General features: G+C 38.7%; 1 protein-coding gene across 1 annotated transcript in view; it reads left to right on the forward strand.

The window, feature by feature from the left end:
- Nucleotides 1-591: 591 nt before the first annotated feature.
- C1H1orf87 (chromosome 1 C1orf87 homolog) overlaps nt 592-25,073 on the forward strand; it is a 122,645-nt gene continuing 98,163 nt past the window's right edge. The window contains 2 exon segments of the mRNA XM_089921870.1: nt 592-1,034; nt 20,855-21,089. Of these exon segments, the coding sequence (XP_089777996.1) occupies nt 844-1,034; nt 20,855-21,089 (426 nt within the window). The 5' untranslated portion in view covers nt 592-843.

Genomic DNA, 25,073 nt, shown 5'->3' on the forward strand with positions numbered 1-25,073 from the left:
TACCCTCGCAGAGCAGGTCCTATTGCTCACCACACACTAAGTGAAGCTAGGGTTTGGGGAAGAACCCTGGTCTACTTATCAGACCAGAGTACTGGAAACAGGTATGCTCTCACTCGCTGTGTGACCTTGGTCAAATAACACCCTCTCTGGGTCTTGGTTTCCCAGTCTGTAGAGGGAGCATTTGGATTAGAATGATTTCTAAAAGGCTTTCAATCTCTGAGAGCCTCTGATAGGGAATGGTTAGCCTGGGACCAGGTTTATAGAACTTCTAAGTTTCCCCTGGCATCACAGCTGTTTAAACATACAATGAATATCTAGAGCTGGATCTCAATTTTAGATCCACTGCATTGTTGCAGAAACAGATCAGTGATAACGAGAAAAATCCCCTTTTCTATGCACAGTGCTCCTTCAGATGCATGATCTCATTGGCTTATCCCTAAATCCAGAGAGCAGAACTGGAATAATTCTAGTTTCATAAATGGGGAAACTGAGCTTCAAAACTGAATTTGAGTTCTTCGCACGTCCCTCTAAAGCCCTGGTTTCCTCTCTGACCTCACAAGAATCCTGTCACTTGACTTGTAGTACAGGAAGGCAGGGTCACCGAATGGCTGTCAACCAGTTTTACAGCCCTCTTAGGTGGAATTCCCAACTTTGCTAATTACTGTTATGTGACATTGGATAAGTTACTTAGCTACATTATGCCTGTTCCCTCAACTGTAAGACAAGAATGATAATAGTAATTAAGAGTATCTTTCTCATGATTTTATTAGAAATACTGAAATAATAATATAGGTAAAGCACTTGGTCTCGCTATTATTATTGTTGTTGTTATTATTGACAAGGATGCTACAGCTGCCTAGTGGAAAATCCAGAGAAAGAGTTTTACTTATTTTCCACCCCCAAGGATTTGAAGAGGTTTTGAGAATTATGTCTTCAGTTTGGAAGACTGCCCGTGGATCAAATGCGTTGCCTGAGATGATGGTGAAAATCATTGGAAGTAAACACTTTTGATACCTTGTGGAGAAGCCAAAGATGTAAGTTTACTATTTGAAAAATACCTGTTTTGCTTGGATGATAATGAAGTTTTTTCTTTAATCCAGAAATGTACATTTTAAAAACGCTGTCCATGGAAAATTAAGTCATTAAGATGAAACAGTAAAAGTAAAATAGTGTTGATAACTTCTATGCACAGTGTTTTCCTAAAGTTTTCATCTTTGTAATTCCCCATACTCCTTAATTACTTGGGCTGATTTTCTAAATAGATGGGAAATATAAGCATTGAGACATTTATAAATATTAATGGAGCATTGCTGCTTCTTCTCATCAGGTTTGTAATCTACCACATTTAGTCATTTTTGGGGGGTGGGGAGGGAGAGGGGAAGGTTGTTAATCAAATTGTTATGAATTAAAGGAGTGGGATTGGTAATGAGTCATCAATTGTAAGAGTTTCACTTACTTTTCTTCATAATCCATACTCCTCCAATAGGGGCTTCTCAGAACATAACTAAGAGGGCTTTCTTCCTCTAAACTCATCACAGTCACACTTGAAGGGGGACATTCATATATCGCTAAAATTCTCTAGATGTTTGGCACAGAAAAGTATGACCAGTTCCTCCTTCCAGAGTTTTGGTGGTTTGCATAAGAAAAAGAAGATACTAGCCCTGCCTTTCATCTAGTAGATATTCCATAAATAGCAGCCCGTTAATAATTGCCTTTCCCTCCTAAAGTGATTTCCTTAGTTCTTTCCTCTATTTCAGAAACCCATAGACCAAAAAAATAGAGAAACAAAAAGATCTAACCTCATTGAACATAGGTTCAGAAAGCAGTGGACACCAAACCTGGCTATCATCAGAATCACCCAGAGAGTCCTTAAAAATAAAGATGTGGGGTTCAACCCAAGACCTATTAAATCAGAATCCCTGAAGATGAGGCCATGAGGACTACTGTTATGGAGTATAGGCTTTAGAAGGGCAAATGGGCTTTACCTCCCCACCAATCAGTACGGTTGCCCCAAGAGATTCCAAAGTGAGTACTGTAATCAATTAGTAATGTCTGTCATGGCACAGGAATTGAGCTTTGCAGCACGTGAGTCATACATTTGAGATCCCTACAGACCTGAGAGATGTGAGTTTGAATCCTGGCTCTGTGCCTTCCTAGACTTTTGACATTGAGAAAGTGAGTTAACATCTCTGGTCTCAGATTCTATCAACTGGGGATAAAATCCATCTATCTAGTAGGGTTGTTGTGAGGATCAAATGCGAAAAAGTATGCAAAACATCTTTCCAGTGCCTAGAAGTATATTCAATGTGCTTAATAAATGGTTCTGCTACTATTATTGAGGCAAATCTTTCCATGGATACAAGACATTAAGTAAAAAATCAAATCTCTTTCTATGAAACACTTGGCATCCCTTTTATATTCTATGCCAGGTTATCTCTGTTTTGTAGATGAAGAAACTAAGATACTGTGATAAGTGATTATTTCAAGATCTGCTGATCTTGACAAATCCCAGTCGTTGTCTAGAAAAGTAAATAAGATCAGTTGGAATGCCTTGCTCAATTCTCCTTCTACCTGGAAGACATTGCTATTCTACTAATTTCCATTCCTCTTTGAGGTTGTTTGTTTAACCCCTTCATCCCCAACCCCTTCCTTTTTCCGGGGGTATCAGAGTCTAATACGTTCCTAATGGGGGTGGGAGGTGGGGGAAGCATCCTTGTCCTTTTAAAGTAGAGAAAAATTCCATCTGTCTTATAAGAAGGTACCTGTATTTATTTCTCTTTATTCTTTAAACTTTAGATTCAGGAATTAAGAGTACATTACGTCAACTACATTAATTGGAAATAAAAGACAGTTCTGTTTCTTCTATGACACAGACAATAAAACAATTGCTATTTTTTTAATATTAAAATAAGTTTTCTGTTTCTGTTTCTATGGACTTGATGTTACTGTTGCTGGAATGACATAGGACAGTTAACAAGCTTTCCTAAAATATTTTTGTATGGTTCAAAAATAAATAACTCTCAAGAGGCTTCTTGTTGCTGAGTTAAAGACAGACCCACCACTACCATGCCTTTGCATGTTCCAAAGTCTGACTCTAAAAAACATTTTAATCATGCTACATCTACACCTTTCAGCCAGGGCTTCAAGAAGGTGTTTTCTTTGGGGTAAATCATTGAGCCCATAAGTAAAAAATGTACATAAGAAACATAAGTAAAAGCCAAAAGAAGAAGAAGTCTCTATAAGGAAAATCTGGATTAAAAAAAATTACAAATTAATAATGGATGGAAAAATAGAACTATTCTCGTATAACCACATTTAGTTCAGATTTCTTATAGGATGTATGGAAAAGATGGATAGTATATCAGACAGAGAAGTGATCCTCAATGTACAAATCAGTCTATTAGTTTGCTAGGGCTGCTGAATGAAAATGCCATAAACTGGGTAGCTTAGACCAACAGAAATGTATTGTCTCACAGTTCTGGAGACTAGTCAGCCGAAACCAAGGTGTCGGCAGAGGCCTGCTCCTTCTGAGGTGCCCAGGAAGGATCCTTCTGTTCCAGGTCTCTCTCCTTGCCTCTCCCTATATATGTTTCTGTGTACAGATTTCCTCTTTTCATAAGGGCACCAGTCAGTTGGCTTATAACTCTACTACTCTAGCATGGCTTCATCTTAACTAATTACATCTGCAGTCACCCTATTTCCAAATAAGGTCACATTCTGAGATACTGGGGGTTAGGACTTCAACATATGAGTTGGCGGGGAGGCACATAACCCATAACAACCAGTCTCCCATTTTACAGATGAGGTGAGACAACTGAGGCCTCAGTGAACTTAAAGTCAGGCCACTTATTAAGAATTAAGACTGGAATACCACTCCCTCCATCTTTTTTTAGTTAAGCCTGGACAGTTACTAACAGGAGATGAACAGAAAATACTCAATGCCTACTTAGAATACATATTTTTCACAAAAAAGATCAAGGTACAGGCTTAAAGAGTAAAACAGGTGTCCCTCAGTTTGTGCCATCATCGTTTTCCTCATATATCCCTACACCAGCCTTCCAACCCTGCTCCCTGCCTCTAATCTCATTCTCTCATTCACTCTCTGAATCCTTGTTCCTCAAAGGATAGTCTATGGACCATCAACATCAACCTCACCTGGGAGTCTGTTAGAAATGCAGACTCTCAGGCCCCTCTCCAGACATACTGAGTCAGAATCTGCACTGTTGTCAATTCCCAGGTGAGGCCTATGCAACATTCGTGTTTGAGAAGCCCAATTCTCAAGTATAGCTAGCACACCATCTTTTTAAAATGCAAATCTAATGAAGTGCCACCATCACCAGCCTCAGATTTGCCTGCCTCCCTCCCTCTGTGGGCTCCCATAGCATTCATAGGGATTATTGCAGTCTGACAATTTCCTATGCATTTCTGTGTTCCCCCCATTTACCTGTAAATTCTGTGTGCACAACTGTACCCTCAGCACTGAGTGCAAAGTCTTGTACATATTGAAAGCCTAATGAATGAATTAGAGTACAATAGATGCCAAGAAAAGGAAAGATCTAGAAAGACAATTCTTAGTGCTTTAAATACAAGTCTAAAGGCCCATGTTGCTAAAATAACACGAAGATATTACTATGGAACCCTGATGAGTCATCTGATAGCTGATCCAGAAGAACATATGCCAGTTGACTTGAGACAAATATCTCATTTTCTAAAAGGAGATAAAAGTTGGTAATGAAATCACAGAACTTGAGGCTTGTGGACAATCTCTGGCAAAATTACAGGCCAAAGAATTAAATATATTAGATGTGAGAACAAAACACAAAGGTGATGGTCACTAAGGGTTGGTGCATGTTGACTAAAAAACAGAGCATGCTAAACTGACTGCATTCTCTTTATTGATGAGGTTACTGCAGTGCAGATGAAGGGAATCATAAAGCACAGTATTGGTTAATTTCAGTGAGTCATTAGGCACATTTTTCTCACAAAGCCTTGAAATAAGGCAGAGAATTCTGGACTGAATAGTATTAAGATAGGCGACATACCAACCTGGTAGTGACTGAACAATGGATGTAAACACAATGTGTCGGAGGTGGGGAGGTTGAGAGGATTTATGTGTGACCCTGTTCTTAGTCAACATTTTTTGAAATCCCCAACTGAAGGAAGATAGACAAATCACTTTAGTAAACAGGTAAGTAGTAGAATGCTGGGAAGACTTGGCAGGAAAATGAGCGAAAACCAGCAAGATAAAATCAAGAGAAATGTATGTAAAGTATGTCTTTAGATAAGGGTACATGTAAGTGATTATATAGAATAGATGTTTGGGTTTTACTTGCTGTGAAGTAATAGAATACATACTGGTCTCTGGGAATTCCCTGGCGGTCCAATGGTTAGGATTCCGTGCCTTCACTGCCTAGGGCCCGGGTTCGATTCCTGGTTGGGGAACTAAGATCCCGAAAGCTGTGCAGTGCAGCCAGAAAATAAGAAATGAAAAAAATTTTTCAATTTAAAAAAAAATACATACTGGTCTCTGCTCCCACCCAGCTCCTGGCATGGAGCTCCTAAAACTCTCACAATTTCCTAAGAGATAAGAGTACTAGGAGTATCATTTGTTCTACTATTTAATCTTTGACCCTGGCTCCTGACACAAAGCTCCTAAAGCCCTAAGAATTTCCTGAGTGATAAGGCATCTTTTGTTCTAATGAGGATACTCTTGGTGGGATCCTGGGTGGCTCCAGGATGGAGGTTGGTCACGAGAAAGACCAAGCCATGATTAAAAGCTTGGAACTTTCAGTGCCTTACACCACACTATCCTCCTCGAGGGAAGCGAAGCTGGAGACTGAGTGAATGATTGATCATAACTACATGATGGAGCCTCCTAAAAATCCCAAAGGTATGGGGTTCAGAGAGCATCTAGGCTGCTGAACACATCTATGTGCTGGGAGGGTGTTATGTCTGTAGAATGCATGGAAGTTCCATGCCCTTCCTCAAATACTTTGCCCTCTGCATCTCTTCCATCTGGCTGTCCCTGAGTTGTATCCTTTTACAGTAAACCAGTCATCTAGCGAGTAAATGGTTTTCCTGAGCTCTGTGAGGCACTCTAGCAAATTCATCAAACCTGAGGAGGGAATTGTGGGAATCCTAATTTATAGCCACCCTGTCAGAAATATAGGTAACAACCTGGACTTGTGACTGACACCTGAAGGGGGCAGGGCAGTCTTGTGTGACTGAGCCCTTAACCTGTGGCATCAGTGCTAACTCCAGGTAGATAGTGTCAGAACGGAATTGAAATGTAGGACCCTCAGCTGATGTCAAAGAACTGCTTAGAGTGGGGAAAACCCACACATATTTGATGACCAGTAGTGCGTGGTAGTAGTAGAGAGTAGAGTGGAGAATAAAATGGAGGGTTTTCCCCTGTACACTTGGGTTTAAGCTCAGCATGAGCCAAAGGTGTCCAGATAGAGGAATGGGGGGTGGGGCAGGAGGCAGGCATCATACTCAGAACTAGACCTGTCACCTGGGAGTACTATGCTTCATCCTGGATGCCACATTTTAGGAGGGATCCTGGCACACTAAAGGTGCAAGCACTAAAGAGGTGGCATTATGGAAGCTCCAGGGTGTGACATGTGGCCTAGGGGAACATTTATAGAATCTGGGAATTGAGTTGTTAAATAAAAGAGGAATTGAGTCCCTTTCAAGAAACTCCTGTGAGTAGAGATGCTTCTGGTGAATAAAGTTGGACTCTATAGTTCCTTCCCATGCCAAGAATCAATGACCCAAAGCATTTTATTCCATAGTTACATTGCTGTTGGTATAGAATTGCTAAGCACGGGGGAAGCTGACTCCGAGATGTTATGGGAAAGAATAGCAAATATTTGTAATAATGTACATTGATGTTTAGAGCCAATAAACATAAAATTCTTTATTTTTCCACATGACTCTCATGGAGCCCATATTCTGTCACTTTTTAATCCCTCAAAGCCCTTCACATTAATACAATATTTTTGAGTTTCTTGAACTCTTTTAAAGTGTTAAAGTTAACAGTTTTAGAAATTAATGCATATATGGAATTGACATCTTTTCAGTTAACAAACATTAATTGAGTACTTGCTGAGTGTCAAGCCTTAGGGACACAGCAGGTTACCTAAAATTCTAGTGATGGGAGACATACAACAAACAGGTAAACAATGATCATTTGAGTGAGGATAGTGCAATGAGGAAAAATGGAGGAGGGTCATAAGGGTATATGGAATCACAAGGGATGTTTCCAGAAGGCATCTCTAAGCAAATGGCATTTAACTGAGACTGTGTAGAGATGAGTCAGAACTACCCAATAAGACTTATCCATGGTTAACTAGCAGTAAGCTGGCTAAGACTAGCCCAACTCTATCCCAGTGGGTGTGGCTCACCAGATTCCAAGTTTCCATAAAACTAGTAGTTTCTTCTTCCCTCTCCTGCCCCAGAAGAAGAGGCTGCAACTTCCCACAGACCCCAAGTTCTCCAGATATTGAACATTTGGCTTTCCCCAACAACTGCTACAAATAGCACCTAAGTTGAGCATCTGGAGTCTAAGCAGATTTTTTTGGTACTAGGTTGTCTTATGCCTGCTTCATACAAAGTGCCAAAGTGTCACTTCCCAGGAGCACAGCACCCAGAGATCAGGGCAGCTGCGTAGCTGCTGATTTTCCACCCATGAGAGTCAGTCTGTACCAAGCGACACCACAGGTATTCATCACCATCCCCGTGCCTCCACAGTTCTACACAGAGAGTAAACTATGGAGCAAGGAAGCTAGAGTTGGTGGAGCTAGTGAACAAGGGGAGGGGCATAGGAAATGAGATCAGGGAGGCCCTCGGGGCTCAGATCATGGGCCATGTGGTCCCTGGTAGGAACTCTGGATTTGTTCTATGTAGAATGGGAAGACATGGGAAAATTGAGAGCAGTGGAGGACACAATCGAATTTATGCTTTCTAAAGGATGGTTCTGGCTGTTGAGTGGAGTATAAACTGGAAGAGGCATGAGTAAAATGAGAGAGACCATTTAGGGGGTCATTATGGTAATCCAGGCGGGAGATGGTAGCAATAATCAATTATAGTCCCTACATAAAGCCTGGATAAACTTAGTGATTTAAAAATTCAAATACCTACTTATTCTTTTTTTTTTAAGAAATAACTAATTGTAATACTTTATCTTTGTTTATTGTATTTCTTGCTATATAATCTACATATTACCTTACTATCCATGAACTCAATCTGTCCCTAAAACAGAACGATATCAGAGCACAAACAATTGTCTATGTTTTCACAAGTTCAAAGAAATGAAGTAATATGCTAAAAATCATACTTCTCCTATGCCCTTTCCACTGTTTTTTTTATTTTTTATTAACCTCCTACAATAGGTTTTAAGTTATTATTATTATTCTAGACACTGTGAGAAGTAAAAAGGAGCATGAGATACTGTTTGGGACATATGCCTCCAGCCCAAGACATAGGCATAGAGCTTTAAATTAGAGTATAGGGCTTTATGTGAGTAAATGTCAAATCAATGGTATAAAAAACAGGTGGCCATTGATCTTAAATCTTGAGACTGTGAGGTAAAAGTTGTTACTTTACCATTTGAAATTCTACACTTCCAAAAATATAATAAATAGTAAAAGGCAAAAACAAAACACTATTTACAACATATTTGACAGGAAAAAATTAATCCTCTTAATGTATAAAGAGCCCTTACAAATCAATAGGAAAAAGATGATCAGCCCAGTTTCAAAAACTGGCAATAGATCTAGACAGGCAATTCACAAAAGAAGAAATAAAAATGAACACTAGATATATATGTATGGTTGGGGGAGTGGGGTGGGGAATTAACCTGAGTGGTAATGAAAGAAGTTTAAACAACAGTGAGATATTATTTTCTAACAATCAAATTGGAAATGTTTTTATAATGGAAATACCCAGGTTGACAAGGGTTTAGGAAAAAGAGTACTCATATGCTATCATTTTTTAGATTATAAAAAGCCTTAAAAGTGTATGTACTTTGGCATCAAATCACCACCTGTGAATCAATTCTGTGGAAATAATTATGGGTAGATGTAATGGTTTGGTTTCAAAAATGTACACAAGCATATACAAGTCTGGGTCCAGTAGGAAACAGATTACATAACTCAAATTAGGATGATTCAAGGAGGATTTGTTTACAAGAGTAAAAGAATTGCAAGATATAATACAGGAATCATGGGCTAGCAGCTGCAAGGTCTGCAGAGATAGGAAAAGGGGAATGTTATTGAGATGGAAGCATTCTGTAACTCAGGCCACCTGGAGAAAATCATGACCTTTGGGCAGAAGACACAAGTAGCTTGAGACACTCTTGCAGGGAGAACCAGTCTCCTGCCAGGGCCGGAATCAGAAGACATGGGAGCTGACCAGCTGATCAGTCCACAAAGGTCAGCTTCTCAGGGTGGATGAGGACGCAAGGAAGTCGGAGAAAAGGAGAATGTCCAGCAGAGAAGCAATATTTAAACTAGTAAAAATTTGAGAACAGTAAATGTTCCCAAATAATAGAGGACTAGTTAAATAAACTCTTGTATATCTATACAATGAAATACTATCTAGACACTTTAAATGTTCTTGTGGATACAGAAACATTGATGCGTAAGGTATCCACATTATATTGTCAACTGGAAAAATTTTAAAAGATCACAAAACTGTATAATCCTAGTTTGGTTTAAGAGCAAAACAAAACATAAGTTCTTGTATACGTACAGGGAAACTTTCTATAAAGAGATAACATAATACCTTGCCACATATAGTTTAACCACTTATAATTTTGAGAAAGCACAGATTTATTTTTATGCAGTACACTTTTTTTAGGACTTTATTTTTTACAGCGGTTTTAAGTTCACAGCAAAATTGAAAGGAAGGTATAGAGACATCCCATATACCTCCTGCCTCCACACATGCGTAGTCTTCCCCATTATCAACATCCCTCACCAGAGTGGTACATTGGTTATAATTGATGAACCTACACTGACACATAATAATCACTGAAAGTCCATGGTTTACTTTAAAGTTCACTCTTGGTGTTGTACATTCTATGGGTTTGGATAAATGTATAATGGCACGCATTCACCATTATAGTATCAGACAGAGTAGTATTGCCCTAAAAATCCTGTGCTCTGCCTATTCATTCCTCCCCTCCTTTCCTATAGTACACTTTTCAAATCCATGGTCTCTTTACATACCACTGATTTAGTTCAATCTAATTAAACAAAACCCCTATAGCAATCATTATTGCTCCTTGTTCCCATAGACCCTGCAGATGTATCCAGAACATGTTACAGAGAGAGAAGAACTGTAGGAGCCGTTCGAGGATCTCAGAGCATGGATGGAAAACCTGGCTCAGAGCTGTGCCTTAAAGCACGGAGATAATTGATGAAGAGGCCAGGCAGTTGCACAATTATCTTGCTTAGAAACAGGGGAGAATGCAAGTGCAAAGAACATTCAATTTCAAGCCTATAGTTGAAATTGTTGGCTCAAAGGTTTAAAAACAGCACAGTCTGGCCAGCTCCTGGGTATAATTCACCTGAGGACACTTTGATACAACAATGTTTGGGGTTTTGGGGTTTTTTTTTTCTGTAAAATGAAGGAATGTGATGCCAAAGAATTATGCTTTATCAGAGCAGATTTTAAATATGAATTAATCTGCTTTTTTTTAAAAGTGGGTGATTTCTATAACTTGTATTTACTATTATTAGTAAATAACAAGGTGGTAGGAGAGATTACATGAACTCTGTCTTTTTATCTGTTTAAATAGATTTTCCTCAGTTCCTATGAACTGTGAAATGTTGATCCTTCAAACTTTAGTTTTACCTATCAACAAAGAAAGTTTGGGGATCCAAAGGAAAGAGCACCCCTTCTGTACTTGGGTGATGAGAAAGGTGTTGATAAAGGAGATAGCACTTTAACTTAGGACTAAAATAAAATTACCATTTGTCATGGGCTGACTGGGAACCCAGGCTCGGTGCTAAATATTTTATACATCTTATCTTGATAAGTATTATTTTTCTAATCTCACAGATGAGAAACTGAAAATTAGAGATGTGAAATAACTTATCAAAATCACACAAGTTATGTTGGGGGTTAGGACTCAAAACCAGGTGTCTTGGACATATAGCTCACGTCCTTAGCCACCGCCTGAAATTATTTGTACATTTTGCACAACTATGGAAAAGACCTTCCTTTTTCATTGTCTATGCCATTGTTTCTCAAACTTCAGTGTACATAGGAATCATCTGAAGTGTTTGATAAGAATATAAATTTTCTTGTCCTGCTTTCAGAAATTCTGATTTAATAAGTTCAGAGTGACCCAAGTTTCTATCTTATTATCCAGCACCCTACACAATTCTTACCCGCCTCAGGTGGCCTGAAGTTCAATCACTGTCTTTTTCTCCAAGAACAAGCCCTTCATTCTATCTGGAATATTCTCCCACCTCTTACTTTCTCTTTCACCTGCTATCTTATAAATCAATTCCTTCATGGAGTCATTTCCACTCCTCTTAAGCAGATTTGGTTTGACAACCCTCTGTGATTCTATATCTTTTTTTTACATACTCCATTTTTTCAATTATCACATTATATTATAATTTTCTGTTTAAATGTCTGCTTTTCCCACTTAACTGTGAGATCTTTGAAGACAACACAACCTGAAGACAGTGAGTGGATTGGATGCTCACTGCAACCCTAAGAAGGTAATAATGCATAGCTAAAAAACAAGTAAAACAGAAGAAAACACCCATGGTGTAAATATGCCTAATGCTGTAGAATTGGACTTACATGTAAAAAGAAGGTTTCAGAAGAGTAGGTATGTTGGCATATCATCTCCTGTGAGTTAATTTATCTGAAGAATATGAAAACACTAATTGGAAAAGATATGTGCATCCCAATGTTCATAGCATTATTTACAGTAACCAAGATATGGAAGCAACCTAAGTGTTCATCAACAGATGAATGGATAAACAACATTATATATGCAATGGAATATTACTTAGCCATAAAAAGAATGAAATTTTGCCATTTATCACAACACGGATGGACCTGGATGCTTAGTGAAATAAGTCAGACAGAGAAAAACAAATACTGTATGTTTTCACTTATATGTGGAAGCTAAAGAATAAAACAAATGAATATAACAAGACAGAAAGGGACTCGCAGTTACAGAGAACAGACTGGTGGTTGCCAGAGAGGAGAGGGGTTGGGGGAGGAGCAAATGGGTGAAGGGGACAAAGAGGTACAAACAACTAGGTATAAAACATGTATAAAATGTACAGCACAGGGAATATAGCCAACATTTTATAATAACTTTATATGGAGTAAAATCTATAATGATAGTGAATTACTGTGCCGTAACCAGAAACTAATATAACATTGTGAGTCAACTATACCTCAATTAAAAAAGAAAAGAAAAGGGGGAGGGGAGGAGTAAGTCATACCAAAGAACAATTGGTGATTGAACTGGTTACTAATTTTGCAGCCAAAATGGCCCCAATTTGAGAAACTATTCTCATTCTGTAAAGTAGTATAGTGAAAAATGCCATGAAAAATACACTTTGGTTATTTTCATTGTTGTCAGAATGTGGCTCAATGCTATGAAGAGAGATGTGGGATACTTTGGAAATAACTTTGGGAATGTTATGAATCCCTTGTCCCTGGGAAGGTACAAACCAAAGCTGAAGGATGGCCACTTGGGTGTTCTGAGAGGGACTTTATAAGCCTAGGTTGGAAGATGGACTAGGTACTTCTATATACATTATTTTTTATTAACATTTTAAAAGAGAATCAAAATCCTCTTGTTTAACAGTAGCCAGTTTCTTTATTATGGGTATGAAGTTGAGGAGAAATGTGGAGGAAGGAGTACACGCTTTGGAGCCATACAGACCTGGGTCTGAGCCCTAGATCTCTACTTATTATCAGTTTATCAATGAGCAATTTACTTAATCTCCCTTATGATTTTTTTTCTCATCTGTACAATGATGATCATAATACCTACTTTTCAGGATTATTAGAATAACGTGAAATAATTTATGTGAACTTATACACAGTGGCTGACACATAGAAATAAGCATTTAGGACATGTTAGCTAGCATAATTACAATGACAAAGAAATAATTTGGGCATGGGTTTGGGAATTAATGTACTTTAAAAATCTTTCTGAAGACTAAACATCAATGATAATAGTATATGGATGGCTCCAGGGAGTAAACAAAAAAAAAAAAAAAAAAAAGAAGAGGAAAAAACCCTCACATTTCATCACAACAACATTTGCTACATTAGCACAGGCTTTACGTTTCAGCTTCCCCATGGAGTTTGGTGAGATTTTCAGCTGCAGTCCCCTCCCCAGTCCCACTTTATTTTTTATTTTGTTGTTGTCTTTTTAAAAGAGAAAAGCCTGGTTGTGCCAATTATCTGTTATTACTTCCAAACAAGAACATGCTTTCATTTACTGAAATTAGATCCCCGTTCACTGTGTTGGCACACTCCGGACTGTCTTCTCCAGAGGCTTTGAGGCCTGTTAGATGGTACGCAGTTGGAAATTGGCAGCACTGAACCTCTGCCAAGGCTGGCAGACCTTTAAGATGGCATCTGGTGACCTTTCTGCTGAGCCCCCTGGGTCCTCCATTTGCGAGTTGATGTTCTCACGAGGGGTGTAATCCAAATCAAATGTGAGATCTGGTGAGATGAAGTTGCATGGGAGGTGGGGCCAGTGTGGGATCTGTACATTGCTTTGGGCAGAGGATGCTACTAGACACCCTTGCAATGTTTCTTTCTAATGCTGAGACTCTGAGCTCTACAAAAGGGTGGCACTAAAGGGCTGATTTGCAGGAAGAGCCTAGTGTGAGAAAGGGAACAATTGGACAGTTTTCTCCTCATTTATTTATCATCCAGCATTACTGTCATCCTTCCTAATTGCCATAGTTCCCAGATGACACTAAACCCTTCACAGCATCCCTGAGAGCAGCAGCTGAGGTTAGCAGTACATATGAGGAAGCTAGCTGTGTCTTGCTTCCTAGACAGTATTGATGACATTTTTTTCCTTCCTTTGAAATGGCAAATTTCTATTTTCAATACTGCAGGTAGATAGCACACAAGCCTAGAAGAAAGAACTGTGGGTTTGTGAACAACATAACCACAAATGCCTGTTGACGAATTGTGCTAATAGCAGACACATGCCATTTCTCAGCTAGGGAGTCTTTCTCATAATTTTAAAGTGCTATGTATGTTGTTTGTTTTAAAAAAAAGAAAAACAGCTTTTACTTTGAACAGAGTTAACAGGTCATTTTTGATTTTACATCTACTGTGGCTGTTTTAACAGACAGTTACATTTAACATTTCTCGGGCAATTCTGTCCTGAGACTGCCCACAAAATGATTTTGAAGGTGATTAAAGCAAAGATGATTCATCCCCCTTGTCTTCATCCAGAAGAGTTAACTGTCTGCCCCAGGACCATTTTTGCTTTTTAATCCTGCACTTCCTGCATGCCTCGTCCTCTAATTTCTGTTCCTCACATATTCCCTAACTTCCATGGATCCTTTCCTGACTCGGAGCAATCAAGGTGCAATCAAGAAGACTTAGACCCTGTGGATGTATCTATGTAGAATTGGACAAATCGCGTGAACTGTCGGAACCTTAATTTCTTCATCCTAAAATGAAAGTAATACGAGTACCTGCCCATAGGGTTGATCTAAAGATTAAATAAAAGAATGTTTGTAAATGGCTATAATGTGGGTGCCATGTAGCTAAATACTCAGTAATACTATTATTTTTTTTTATTTTATTTTATTTTTGCGGTATGTGGGCCTCTCACTGTTGTGGCCTCTCCCATTGCGGAGCACAGGCTCCGGACGCACAGGCCCAGCGGCCATGGCTCACGGGCCCAGCCGCTCCGCGGCATGTGGGATCGTCCCGGACCGGGACATGAACCCGTGTCCCCTGCATCGGCAGGCGGACTCTCAACCACTGCACCTCCAGGGAAGCCCAGTAATACTATTATTTTTGCAACCATTGCAAACCATAGTTACTTATCTTTCTTAGGAACTTCAAATAGCACTGATTCTTTGTAACATTCACTTGACATTTATTTATATACCAATTAGGTAGATTTCATATTATTTATGTAAATTTTATGCCAATTTCTTTTAACACTTTATAGAAATATACCTATGTAATATATAAAAGTGCACATTACAAGTATACCACTCACTGAATTTTCACAAATCTCATTTACCCTTGCATCAGACATCCAGATCCAGAAACAGAATGGTACCAAAATCCTAGAAGGCCCCCTGATGTTCCCTTCTGGACTTTATACCTCCCCCCAAAGATAACCACTACCCTGACTTCTAGAAGCAAGTTTATACCAGTTGTTAACATTATTTCTGTTATTTTTGGACAGCAAAATGAAATGAAATTTCTTGAGGTCAGGGACCATATGTTATATGTCTTCTCTCATTGCAAGAACTATGTGTTATATATACACTCTTCTTCTAGCATTCCCATCTTGCTGTATTGCCATTTGATTGCACCTGTCTGGCAAAGCCCCAGCCCTGGACGAGCCCTGCTGTCTGCCTTCCTTGCATCTCCACAAGGACTACTGGGCATGTGCCCTCTCCAACTGATGCTGCAAAATCCATGGTCTCCAACCTTCAGTGGCTGCTCAGTTGTGCCCAGCCAACCTTCCTTATTTTTCTGATCAGCTATCTTCCACTCTTTATAGAAGCTATGTCAGGCCGTATGTCCTTAATTCAGACTTCCTACCCCAGCATTTCCTTTCTTGAGACCCAACAGGTAACCATACCTTGTATGTCAAAGAGAAAATTCAAGCTGTCAGCAATTTGGTCAGTCTCCTGTCGCCAAATGTTAAAATTTGCCTACATCCTCACTCATCTTCCTACTTCCCCACCCTGAAGTTTCATTTCTATCTCTGTTCTCTCAGAGATCTTACTTTGTCAGGGTTCACCTTATTTAATCAATGATATCCTCTCCTTTGGTCAGCTGGCTCTTCATTTATTTTTTGTTTGTTTATTTATTTTTTTATTTATTCATGGCTACGTTGGGTCTTCGTTGCTGCACGCGGGCTTTCTCTAGTTGTGGTGAGCGGGAACTGCTCTTCATTGCTATGAGTGGGCTTCTCATTGCGGTGGCTTCTCTTGTTGCGGAGCACGGGCTCTAGGCATGCGGGCTTCAGAGGTTTTGGCTCGCAGGCTCTAGAGCACAGGCTCAGTAGTTGTGGCACACAGGCTTAGTTGCTCTGCAGCACGTGGAGTCTTCCCAGACCAGGGATAGAACCTGTGTCCCCTGCATTGGCAGGCTGGTTCCTAACTACTGTGCCACCAGGGAAGTCCCGGCTCTTCATTTAAATATGTTAAAGTCCCTACTGTCTTTAGTTTCTTTTTTATAATTTTGGGTTTTTTTAATTGAAGTATAGTTGATTTACAATGTTGAGCCAATCTCTGCTGTGCAGCAAAGTGACTCAGTGATACACATAGAGACATGCTTTTTTTTATATTCCTTTCCCTTATGGTTTAGCACAGGATATTGAATATAGTTCTCTGTGCTACACAGTAGTAGGACCTTGTTATTTATTCATTCTATATACAATAGCTTACATCTGCTAATCCCAAACTCCCGGTCCTTCCCTCCTTCACGCCTCTCCCCCTTGGCAACCACAGGTCTCTTCTCTATGTCTGTGAGTCTGTTTCTGTTTTGTAGATACGTTCACTGGTGCCATATTTTAGATTCCACATATAAGTGATATCATATGGTATTTGTCTTTCTGTTTCTGACTTACTTCACTTAGTATGATAATCTCTAGTTGCATTCATGTTGCTGCAAATGGCATTATTTCGTTCTTTTTTAAGAATGAGTAGTATTCCATTGTATATATTTACCACATCTTCTTTATCCATTCTTCTATTGATGGACATTTAGGTTGTTTCCATGTTTTGGCTGTTGTGAATAGTGCTTCTATGAACATAGATGTGCATGTATCTTGTTGAATTATAGTTTTGTCCAGGTATATACCCAGGAGTGGGATTGCTGAACCATATGGTAATTCTATTTTTAATTTTCTGAAGAACCTCCACATTGTTTTCCATAGTGGCTGCACCAACTTACATTCCCACCAACAGTGTAGGAGGGTTCCCTTTTCTCCACACCCTCTCCAGCATTTGTTATTTGTAGACTTTTTAATGATAGCCATTCTGACCAGTGTGAGGTGGTATCTCATTGTAGTTTTGATTTGCATTTCTCTAGTAATTAGCAATGTTGAGCATCTTTTCATGTGCCTACTGGCCATCTATATGTCTTCTTTGGAGGAATATCTATTAAGGTCTTCTGCCCATTTTTTGATTGGGTTGTTTGTTTTTTTGTTGTTGAGTTGTACAAGCTGTTTGTATATTTTGGAGATAAACATAATAATAACAAAGCCCTATCTGAAATCAACATTGCACTCCAGTCACCACCCCATCGCTCTCTCCTCTTGCAACCAAAATTCTTCAAAGAGGTCTTTATACTTCCTACCTTTAGCTTTTTGTCTCCCCTCTTACCTCAACCCACTTCACTCTAGTGTCCACCTCTGTTACCTCAGGAAGCTCCCCTTATCAAGATTCCTGATGACGTACTTATGGCTTAACTCAACGGACACTTTTCAGGACTCATCTTTCTCAGCAGCATATGACACTGTTGACTATGCCCTCTCTCTGGAAACATTCTCTTCACTTTGCTGCCAGACCACATTCTCCTGGTTTCCCTTCCACCTTACTTAGAATTTCTTCTAAATCTCCTTTTAGGGCTCTTCCCTCTGTAAATGTAGGTGTTCCTCAGAGTTCTTTCTTAAGCCTTCTTTGCTTCTCATGCTGCCATGACTAAGAGAATTAATGTAAAAAATATACATACATCAAATCTTGGCCTTATTCAAATAAACAAGTATTGTAGCAATTGTTTTATGCTCACATAACATGACATGCTTTAAAATGGGTCCTTTCCACTGTGTCAATAACAAGAGCTAAAATTTATACAACCATCTAGGCATAAGGCATAGCTATTTTTTTTAATTTTATTTATTTTTTTAACATCTTTATTGGAGTACAATTGCTTTACAATGGTGTGTTAGTTTCTGCTATATAACAAAGTGAATCAGCTGTACATATACATATATCCCCATATCACCTCCCTCTTGCATCTCCCTCCCACACTCCCTATCCCACCCCTCTAAGTGGTCACAAAGTACCGAGCTGATCTCCCTGTGCTATGCGGCTGCTTCCCACTAGGTATCTATTTTACATTTGGTAGTGTATATATGTCCATGCCACTCTCTCACTTCGTCCCAGCTTACCCTTCCCCCTCCCCGTGTCCTCAAGTCCATTCTCTATGTCTGCGTCTTTATTCCTGTCCTGCCCTTAGGTTCTTCAGAACCTTTTTTTTTTTTTTTAGACTCCATATATATGTGTTAGCATAAGGTATTTGTTGTTCTCTTTCTGACTTAACTTCACTCTGTATGACAGACTCTAGGTCCACCTACCTCACTACAAATAACTCAATTTCGTTTCTTTTTATGGCTGAGTAATATTCCATTGTATATATGTGCCACCTTTATCCATTCATCTGTCAATGGACACTTAGGTTGCTTCCATGTCCTGGCTATTGTAAATAGAGCTGCAATGAACATTGTGGTATGTGCCTCTTTTTGAATTATGGTTTTCTCCGGGTAAATGCCCAGTAGTGGGATTGCTGGGTCGTATGGTAGTTCTATTGTTAGTTTTTTAAGGAACCTCCATACTGTTCTCCACAGTGGCTGTACCAATTTACATTCCTACCAACAGCGCAAGAGGGTTCCCTTTTCTCCACACCCTCTCCAGCATTTATTGTTTCTAGATTTTTTGATGATAACCATTCTGAACATTGTGAGGTGATACCTCATTGTAGTTTTGATTTGCATTTCTCTTATGATTAGTGATGTTGAGCATCCTTTCATGTGTTTGTTGGCAGTCTGTATCTCTTCTTTGGAGAAATGTCTATTTAGGTCTTCTGCCCATTTTTGGATTGGGTTTTTTGGTTTTTTGATATTGAGCTGCATGAGCTGCTTGTAAATTTTGGAGATTAACCCTTTGTCTGTTGCTTCATTTGCAAATATTTTCTCCCATTCTGAGTGTTGTCTTTTCATCTTGTTTGTGGTTTCCTTTTCTGTGCAAAAGCTTTTAAGTTTCATTAGGTCCCATTTGTTTATTTTTGTTTTTATTTCCATTACTCTAGAAGGTGGGTCAAAAAGGATCTTGCTGTGATTTATGTCATAGAGTGTTCTGCTTAAGGCATAGCTATTTTTAAATTTATTTTTCCTGATAATAAAATAACATTTCCTCATGTAGGAAAGTTAGAATAATAGTTTTATAAGATATAATATGATATAATATAGCATAATGCAATATCCTAACTTCTGTTAGGAGATACTTACTGTTTACTTCTGACATTTCCTTCTAGATATACTATGTACTCTAACACATGAACACATATATATCTATACATGAATTTATAGTTAAGATAATTATGTATTTTCATTTATTTGTATAAGTAGACATTTTCTTTTGTCATTAAAATTATTCATAACTATTTTAATGGCTCCATACATTCTCTCATATGAACATAGAATGAAATACTCAACACATCCATCTATTAAAAAATACTTAGAGTTTTAAATTTTTCTTTTTCTGCATTGATTTACTAGGTTAAAAATTTCAAGTTCCTGACTCTTAACATGTTTAGTCTGGTCATCCACTATAAGAATTATATCTATTTATGTGACCATGAGCATTTGTTTTTCTTATTTCCAAAGAAGTTTTCTGTATTTAAAACAATGCCTTGGGCTTCCCTGGTGGCGCAGTGGTTAAGAATCCACCCGCCAATGCAAGGGACAGGGGACTCAGGTTCAAGCCCTGGTCTGGGAAGATCCCACATGCCACAGAGCAACTAAGCCCATGTGCCACAACTACTGAGCCTGTGCTCTAGAGCCCGCAAGCCACAACTACTGAGACCGCATGCCACAACTACTGAAGCCTGCGTGCCTAGAGCCTGTGCTCCACAACAAGAGAAGCCACCACAATGAGAAGCCCGTGCACCACAATGAAAAGTAGCCCCTACTCACCGCAACCAGAAAATAGCCCACTCACAGCAACAAAGACCCAATGCAGCCAAATATTTAAAAAATAAATAATACTTAAAAAAATAAAATAAAATAAACAAATAAAACAATACCTTGTAATTGTTTTGACTTATGTCTTTAGTTATTAAACAACGTTGAATAATTTTTAGATTTTTGTTTTTTATTTAAATTTCCTACAGGTTTTTTTTTCCCTCTATATTTAATATTAAAATTAAATGGAAGACTACTGAGAGAAAAAGAAGCCTCACGGTGAGGCAATTAAGGAGAGACATAGAGCAGAACTGGAGCTGGCAAACTGCCTTGACTTTCTTCCTTTTCTAGTTGCAAACACTGGAAATACCTGTTAGACTTGTAAGTAAAAAAGATATGTGATAACCTTTACGGTTCATCTTTGACACTGCCGTTTCTTACAGTAAGGGTTCTGGAGCAGATGGACAGCTTATGAGTATGTGGAAGATAAAGCCTGAGAAGAGAATAACGTGGTCTCTCTATGGTAAATGATCCCTAGACAAATAACCAATGTTTACTTCTTCATTACGCCATGCTAAGTTACCAATGTTCCCAACGCCATACTAATACCTTACTTTGCTTATGCCAGCCTAGTGCAGATGGAGTCTGCCCTGAGTAACAAAGTGCAAAACTGTTTCTTCCCAGCAAGGAGAATGAGAACTTGAAGGCAGAAACTCAAACAGTACTCCAGAAATCAGTGTCTGGTACTGCAAAGCAGATTAGCAGAGACCCCCCAGCTTCTACTAATCCCATAGATCATCAAATCAATTATGACCCAGATGATGTGGAAAAGAGCAAGCACCCAGAGAAAAACCAGAAACCAGAGGACAACCAGAAACTCCTAACGGGAGCACTCAGTTGCAGATTTCTGGATGGCCAAGTGAGTAACAAATACCTGAACTTTTCTTGGTAATTGGCTAGGAAAATTGAGAGTTAGGTTGGAAACATAGACTCACACCAACACATGCTTCTACTAATGGTAATTAACACATTTTGCATCAGATAGAATTAGAATCATTTTTTTTCATCTGAAAATGAATTTTAAGGTCATTTTGTATATTGCATCTTTGCTGACCACTAACTGAATTGGTCAACCTGTTCTATCTGTGACTAACTCAGCGATAGTTATACAGTGATGTCACCATACATGCAAATTTGGGGTGTGCTAGAGAGGGAGGGTTCGTCTGCTTTAACATTACAGGAAAAGATCATTTATATTCAAAATCCAATGAAATATGTCTAGACATCAAAAAATTATCAGCCTTAAACTGTCTTGATATAAATATATTATCACTGCACTCTGTTAAGAATCAACCAAACAATCCACAACAAACTAACTTGGTAACGATGAATCTAAATGATTATTACTTTGTAATTAAAAAGCAAGAGTAGCAGCAATTGAAAACTGGACCCAAATCAAGACAAACTAATGATTCATTGGTAACAAAGTACCATTTCCAAAAATTGCTGAAGTTGCAATTAAACCAACATATAGAGGAGTTTTGTAGTACTGCCAAGCATGAAGTAACAGCCAGACATTTTAGTAGAATACTGACTTAGAGTCTGCAGTAAACTCTAACATAACTATTTTTAGTTTATAATTTTAATAGCCCTTACTAAATCACTCAGATGCTCACTAGTTTCCAGTCATGAGAATATAAAATCCTGTGGATTTGGGATCTTTTGCTCATGAGAACTCTGCAAAGATTAAACTTTGGAGTGGTTACCAGTCCACCAATGGACTTCAGACCATGTTCTGCAAGGTCTCAAACACTGGGGACTTCTCTTTTTCCTTCCTAAAATTTTTATTGATCCTTCTAGTTATAAAATATTATACACTCTTGTAGAAATTTTGTAAAATGGAAGAATATAAATAAGAAGAAATTAAAACTCAATCAAATAGTGGTATATTTCTTTCTCTTCTTTCTTCCATGCATGGACACTGAATATGAACCATTATGTATATACTCTTTATTATCCTGGTCTATTCACTTCATATCAAGAATTCTCCCCCAGCTTCAAAAAATCCATCCTAAGCATCATGTTTATTGTCTCTATGAGAGTCACAATCAGAACTAACACTTATATAGCATTTACTATGTGCCAGGCACTATTCTAAGCTCTTTACATATATTAACTAATTTACTACTCCCCAAGCACCCAATGAGGTAGGAACTCTTATTATCTTCAGATCATATATGAAGGAACTGAAAAACAAAGAGGTCAAGTGCCTTGCCCAGGTCATAAGGCTGAGAAGTGGCAGAGCCACAGTTGAGGCCCAGGTTCTAGGTCCTTAATCCCCAAACTGTATTCATTCTTTTATATGGATATAACATGGCTCATTTAACTAATCCCTTATTGATGGGCATTTAAGTCACTTCTAGTTTTTCTCTTATAAATGAAATTTTGTTTCTTGGCACTCTCCCTATCACATCAAGTTACCCATTTGGGGTACAGTTTCTGGATTAGCCATTGTAAAAGGCAGAATGTTCATTGGGTAGGCTGTTCTTGGACCTCCACAATCTGGATTCTTTGCTAGCTCTGTAGTGCCAGAGGGAGATGACTTGTCCCTCCTCTCCCAGTATTCAAGGAGGTTTCTGATGGGAGGCTCAGCAGGGCTAACACCCAGCCACCAAACACAGCAATACCTCATAGGAAGTGGGGGCCTAATTGGTTCTGTCTGCCGAGTGTATGGTCCTGGGCGGCCAGTGGCAGCCAGTTGCCTGGTACAGAGACCCTCACTACCACCTTGACTAAGTGGTAAAGGGAATCTTGCCACAGTGAAAGAAGTAAACCAATTAGAACTTCTAGATCCTTATTCCTTATATACAGATGAAAATAAGCCTTCCTGCCTGGGATGTAACAGGCAATCTGGACCAGCTGAATTTGCTCTAAAAGAAAAGTAACTGATAGAGACTTGAGCCAACATGGGTGGGGACAGGCAAGTATGAAACTCTATTCTAAATTACAGATAAATTTAAAGACTATCGTTAGTAGGAGGTAAGTAAAGCTGAAAATGTTAAGAGAATCTGTAGTTTCATGTATCCAAGAACAGTAAGGGTAGCTTAGAAATCAACAAATACAAACTTTCATTTCACAAATGAAGAATAAGAGGCCCAGAGAGCTTAAATGATAGTTCAAGGTCTCACAGTTAGAGCCTGGCTCTTCTCACTGCCAGCCCTAGGACCTTTTGTCTCTAAGTCCTCTCCTTCCACATCTTTGAAAATACATATATGTTGTTTACACTGCTTCTCAGAAGCATCAGCTCTGCCTTCTCTCAAAAAATAAAAAAAAGAATGTATAACTAGAAACAGACTCAGTAGCATAGTTTCAAAAATAAAATTAAAGTGTGCTTTTTGCATCTGGCAGCATGAAAATGAAAGTGTTAGTGTTTTAATTTTAATAATTATCACAGTTGATTGGTAGTATGTTCTTTACAAAGTCCTTCTGCATGTTTTATCTTGTTTGTTCTCCACAAGAGCCGTTGAGGTAGGTAGAGACACATGATGTTATCCTCATTTTACAGATGGATAGACAGATGTCAGGGACATTTCCACTTGATTGTGCATTGGCAGCTGAGCTCCAACAAGTTCAAAGCCAAACCTTTGATCCTACTCTTCTTCCTGTGGTCTGTGTCTCACAGAAAGGTCCCCCAACTCTCCCAGTTGCATAAGCAAGAAATCTGGGCATGCTTTCCTCTTCTCCATCCCTAACTCTGATATCCAACTAATCACTGAGCCCTTTAAATTCCGTCTTTTTTATGTCTCTCAAAGTGTCCTCTTCTGTTTCTTCTGCCATCATCCTAGTCAGACCACCATTACACATCAGTAGGAAGATTTTAATTATCTTAAAATAGGACTTATTTTGTTATGCTTTCTTCTCTTTATTGGTCAGCTGTGGTAGTAATAACGCTGTGAGACAAGCAAGCCCAATACTCAGTGGTTTATAACAATAATCGTTTTTGTTCACATCACATATGTGAGTAAGACAGCTTTTACTTATTCCAGTAGGATTTTCGAGGCTTGGCTCCAGACTGCAGATTTGGTTCAGGTCTGCTCTGTTTTTCTTATTGTTCTGAATCCAATGGGCTCCTCAAGGCAAGCTCTTCTCATGGTAATGGAAACATTTCAAAAGGACAAACACAACTGCATTACTCAACCACAAGTACATTTTAAGTCTTTGCTTATGTCATATCCACTAACATCCCACTGGCCAAAGCAAGCCACATGGCAAAGCACAACACCAATGGGGCAGGGATATATATATGCTACCTCTTTTAGGAGGAATTTCAAAACCACTGATCAAGTGTAGCCCCTACTTAAAACACTTGAACACCATTGTTTAATCATCAGTGCCCTAGTAGAAAATTCAAACTCCTTGACTTACTGTACCGACTCAACTCTGTTCACTATCTACTTCCCTTCAATCCCCACCTTTCACTAAACTGAACTTCTATGTCCCAAATAGAGTTCTGCTTTTTTTTTATCTCCTATCCTTTGACCATGCAATTACTTTTATGTGAAATTCTCTTCCCTCCTTCTCTATTTAACTCCTAATTACATCGGGGTCTCAACACAGATATCAAGTCTATCAAGAAACATCACTGTCTCACCACCAAAACTGCCTTTTCTAAGGTACATCTACATCAATTTGTGCATATGGCAGATGTTATTATACTATTAAAATAGTTTGTTTCCTTGTCTATCTCCTTCCATGAGTCTTTAAATTCCTTGAGAATATTCATTTTTGTTTCCAAAGTGTGTCTCTCTATATATTAACCCAAAGCCAACATATTATTTAATGGAGAAACACTAGAGGCTTTCACATTAGAGTCAGGAGAAGTCAAAGTACCCAATATCTCTGC

The sequence above is a fragment of the Delphinapterus leucas genome, chromosome 1, assembly GCF_059928025.1.
Source record: "Delphinapterus leucas isolate spDelLeu-1000000601 "Yukka" chromosome 1, BTC_Dleu_Yukka2, whole genome shotgun sequence".
Taxonomy (NCBI): Eukaryota; Metazoa; Chordata; class Mammalia; order Artiodactyla; family Monodontidae; genus Delphinapterus; species Delphinapterus leucas.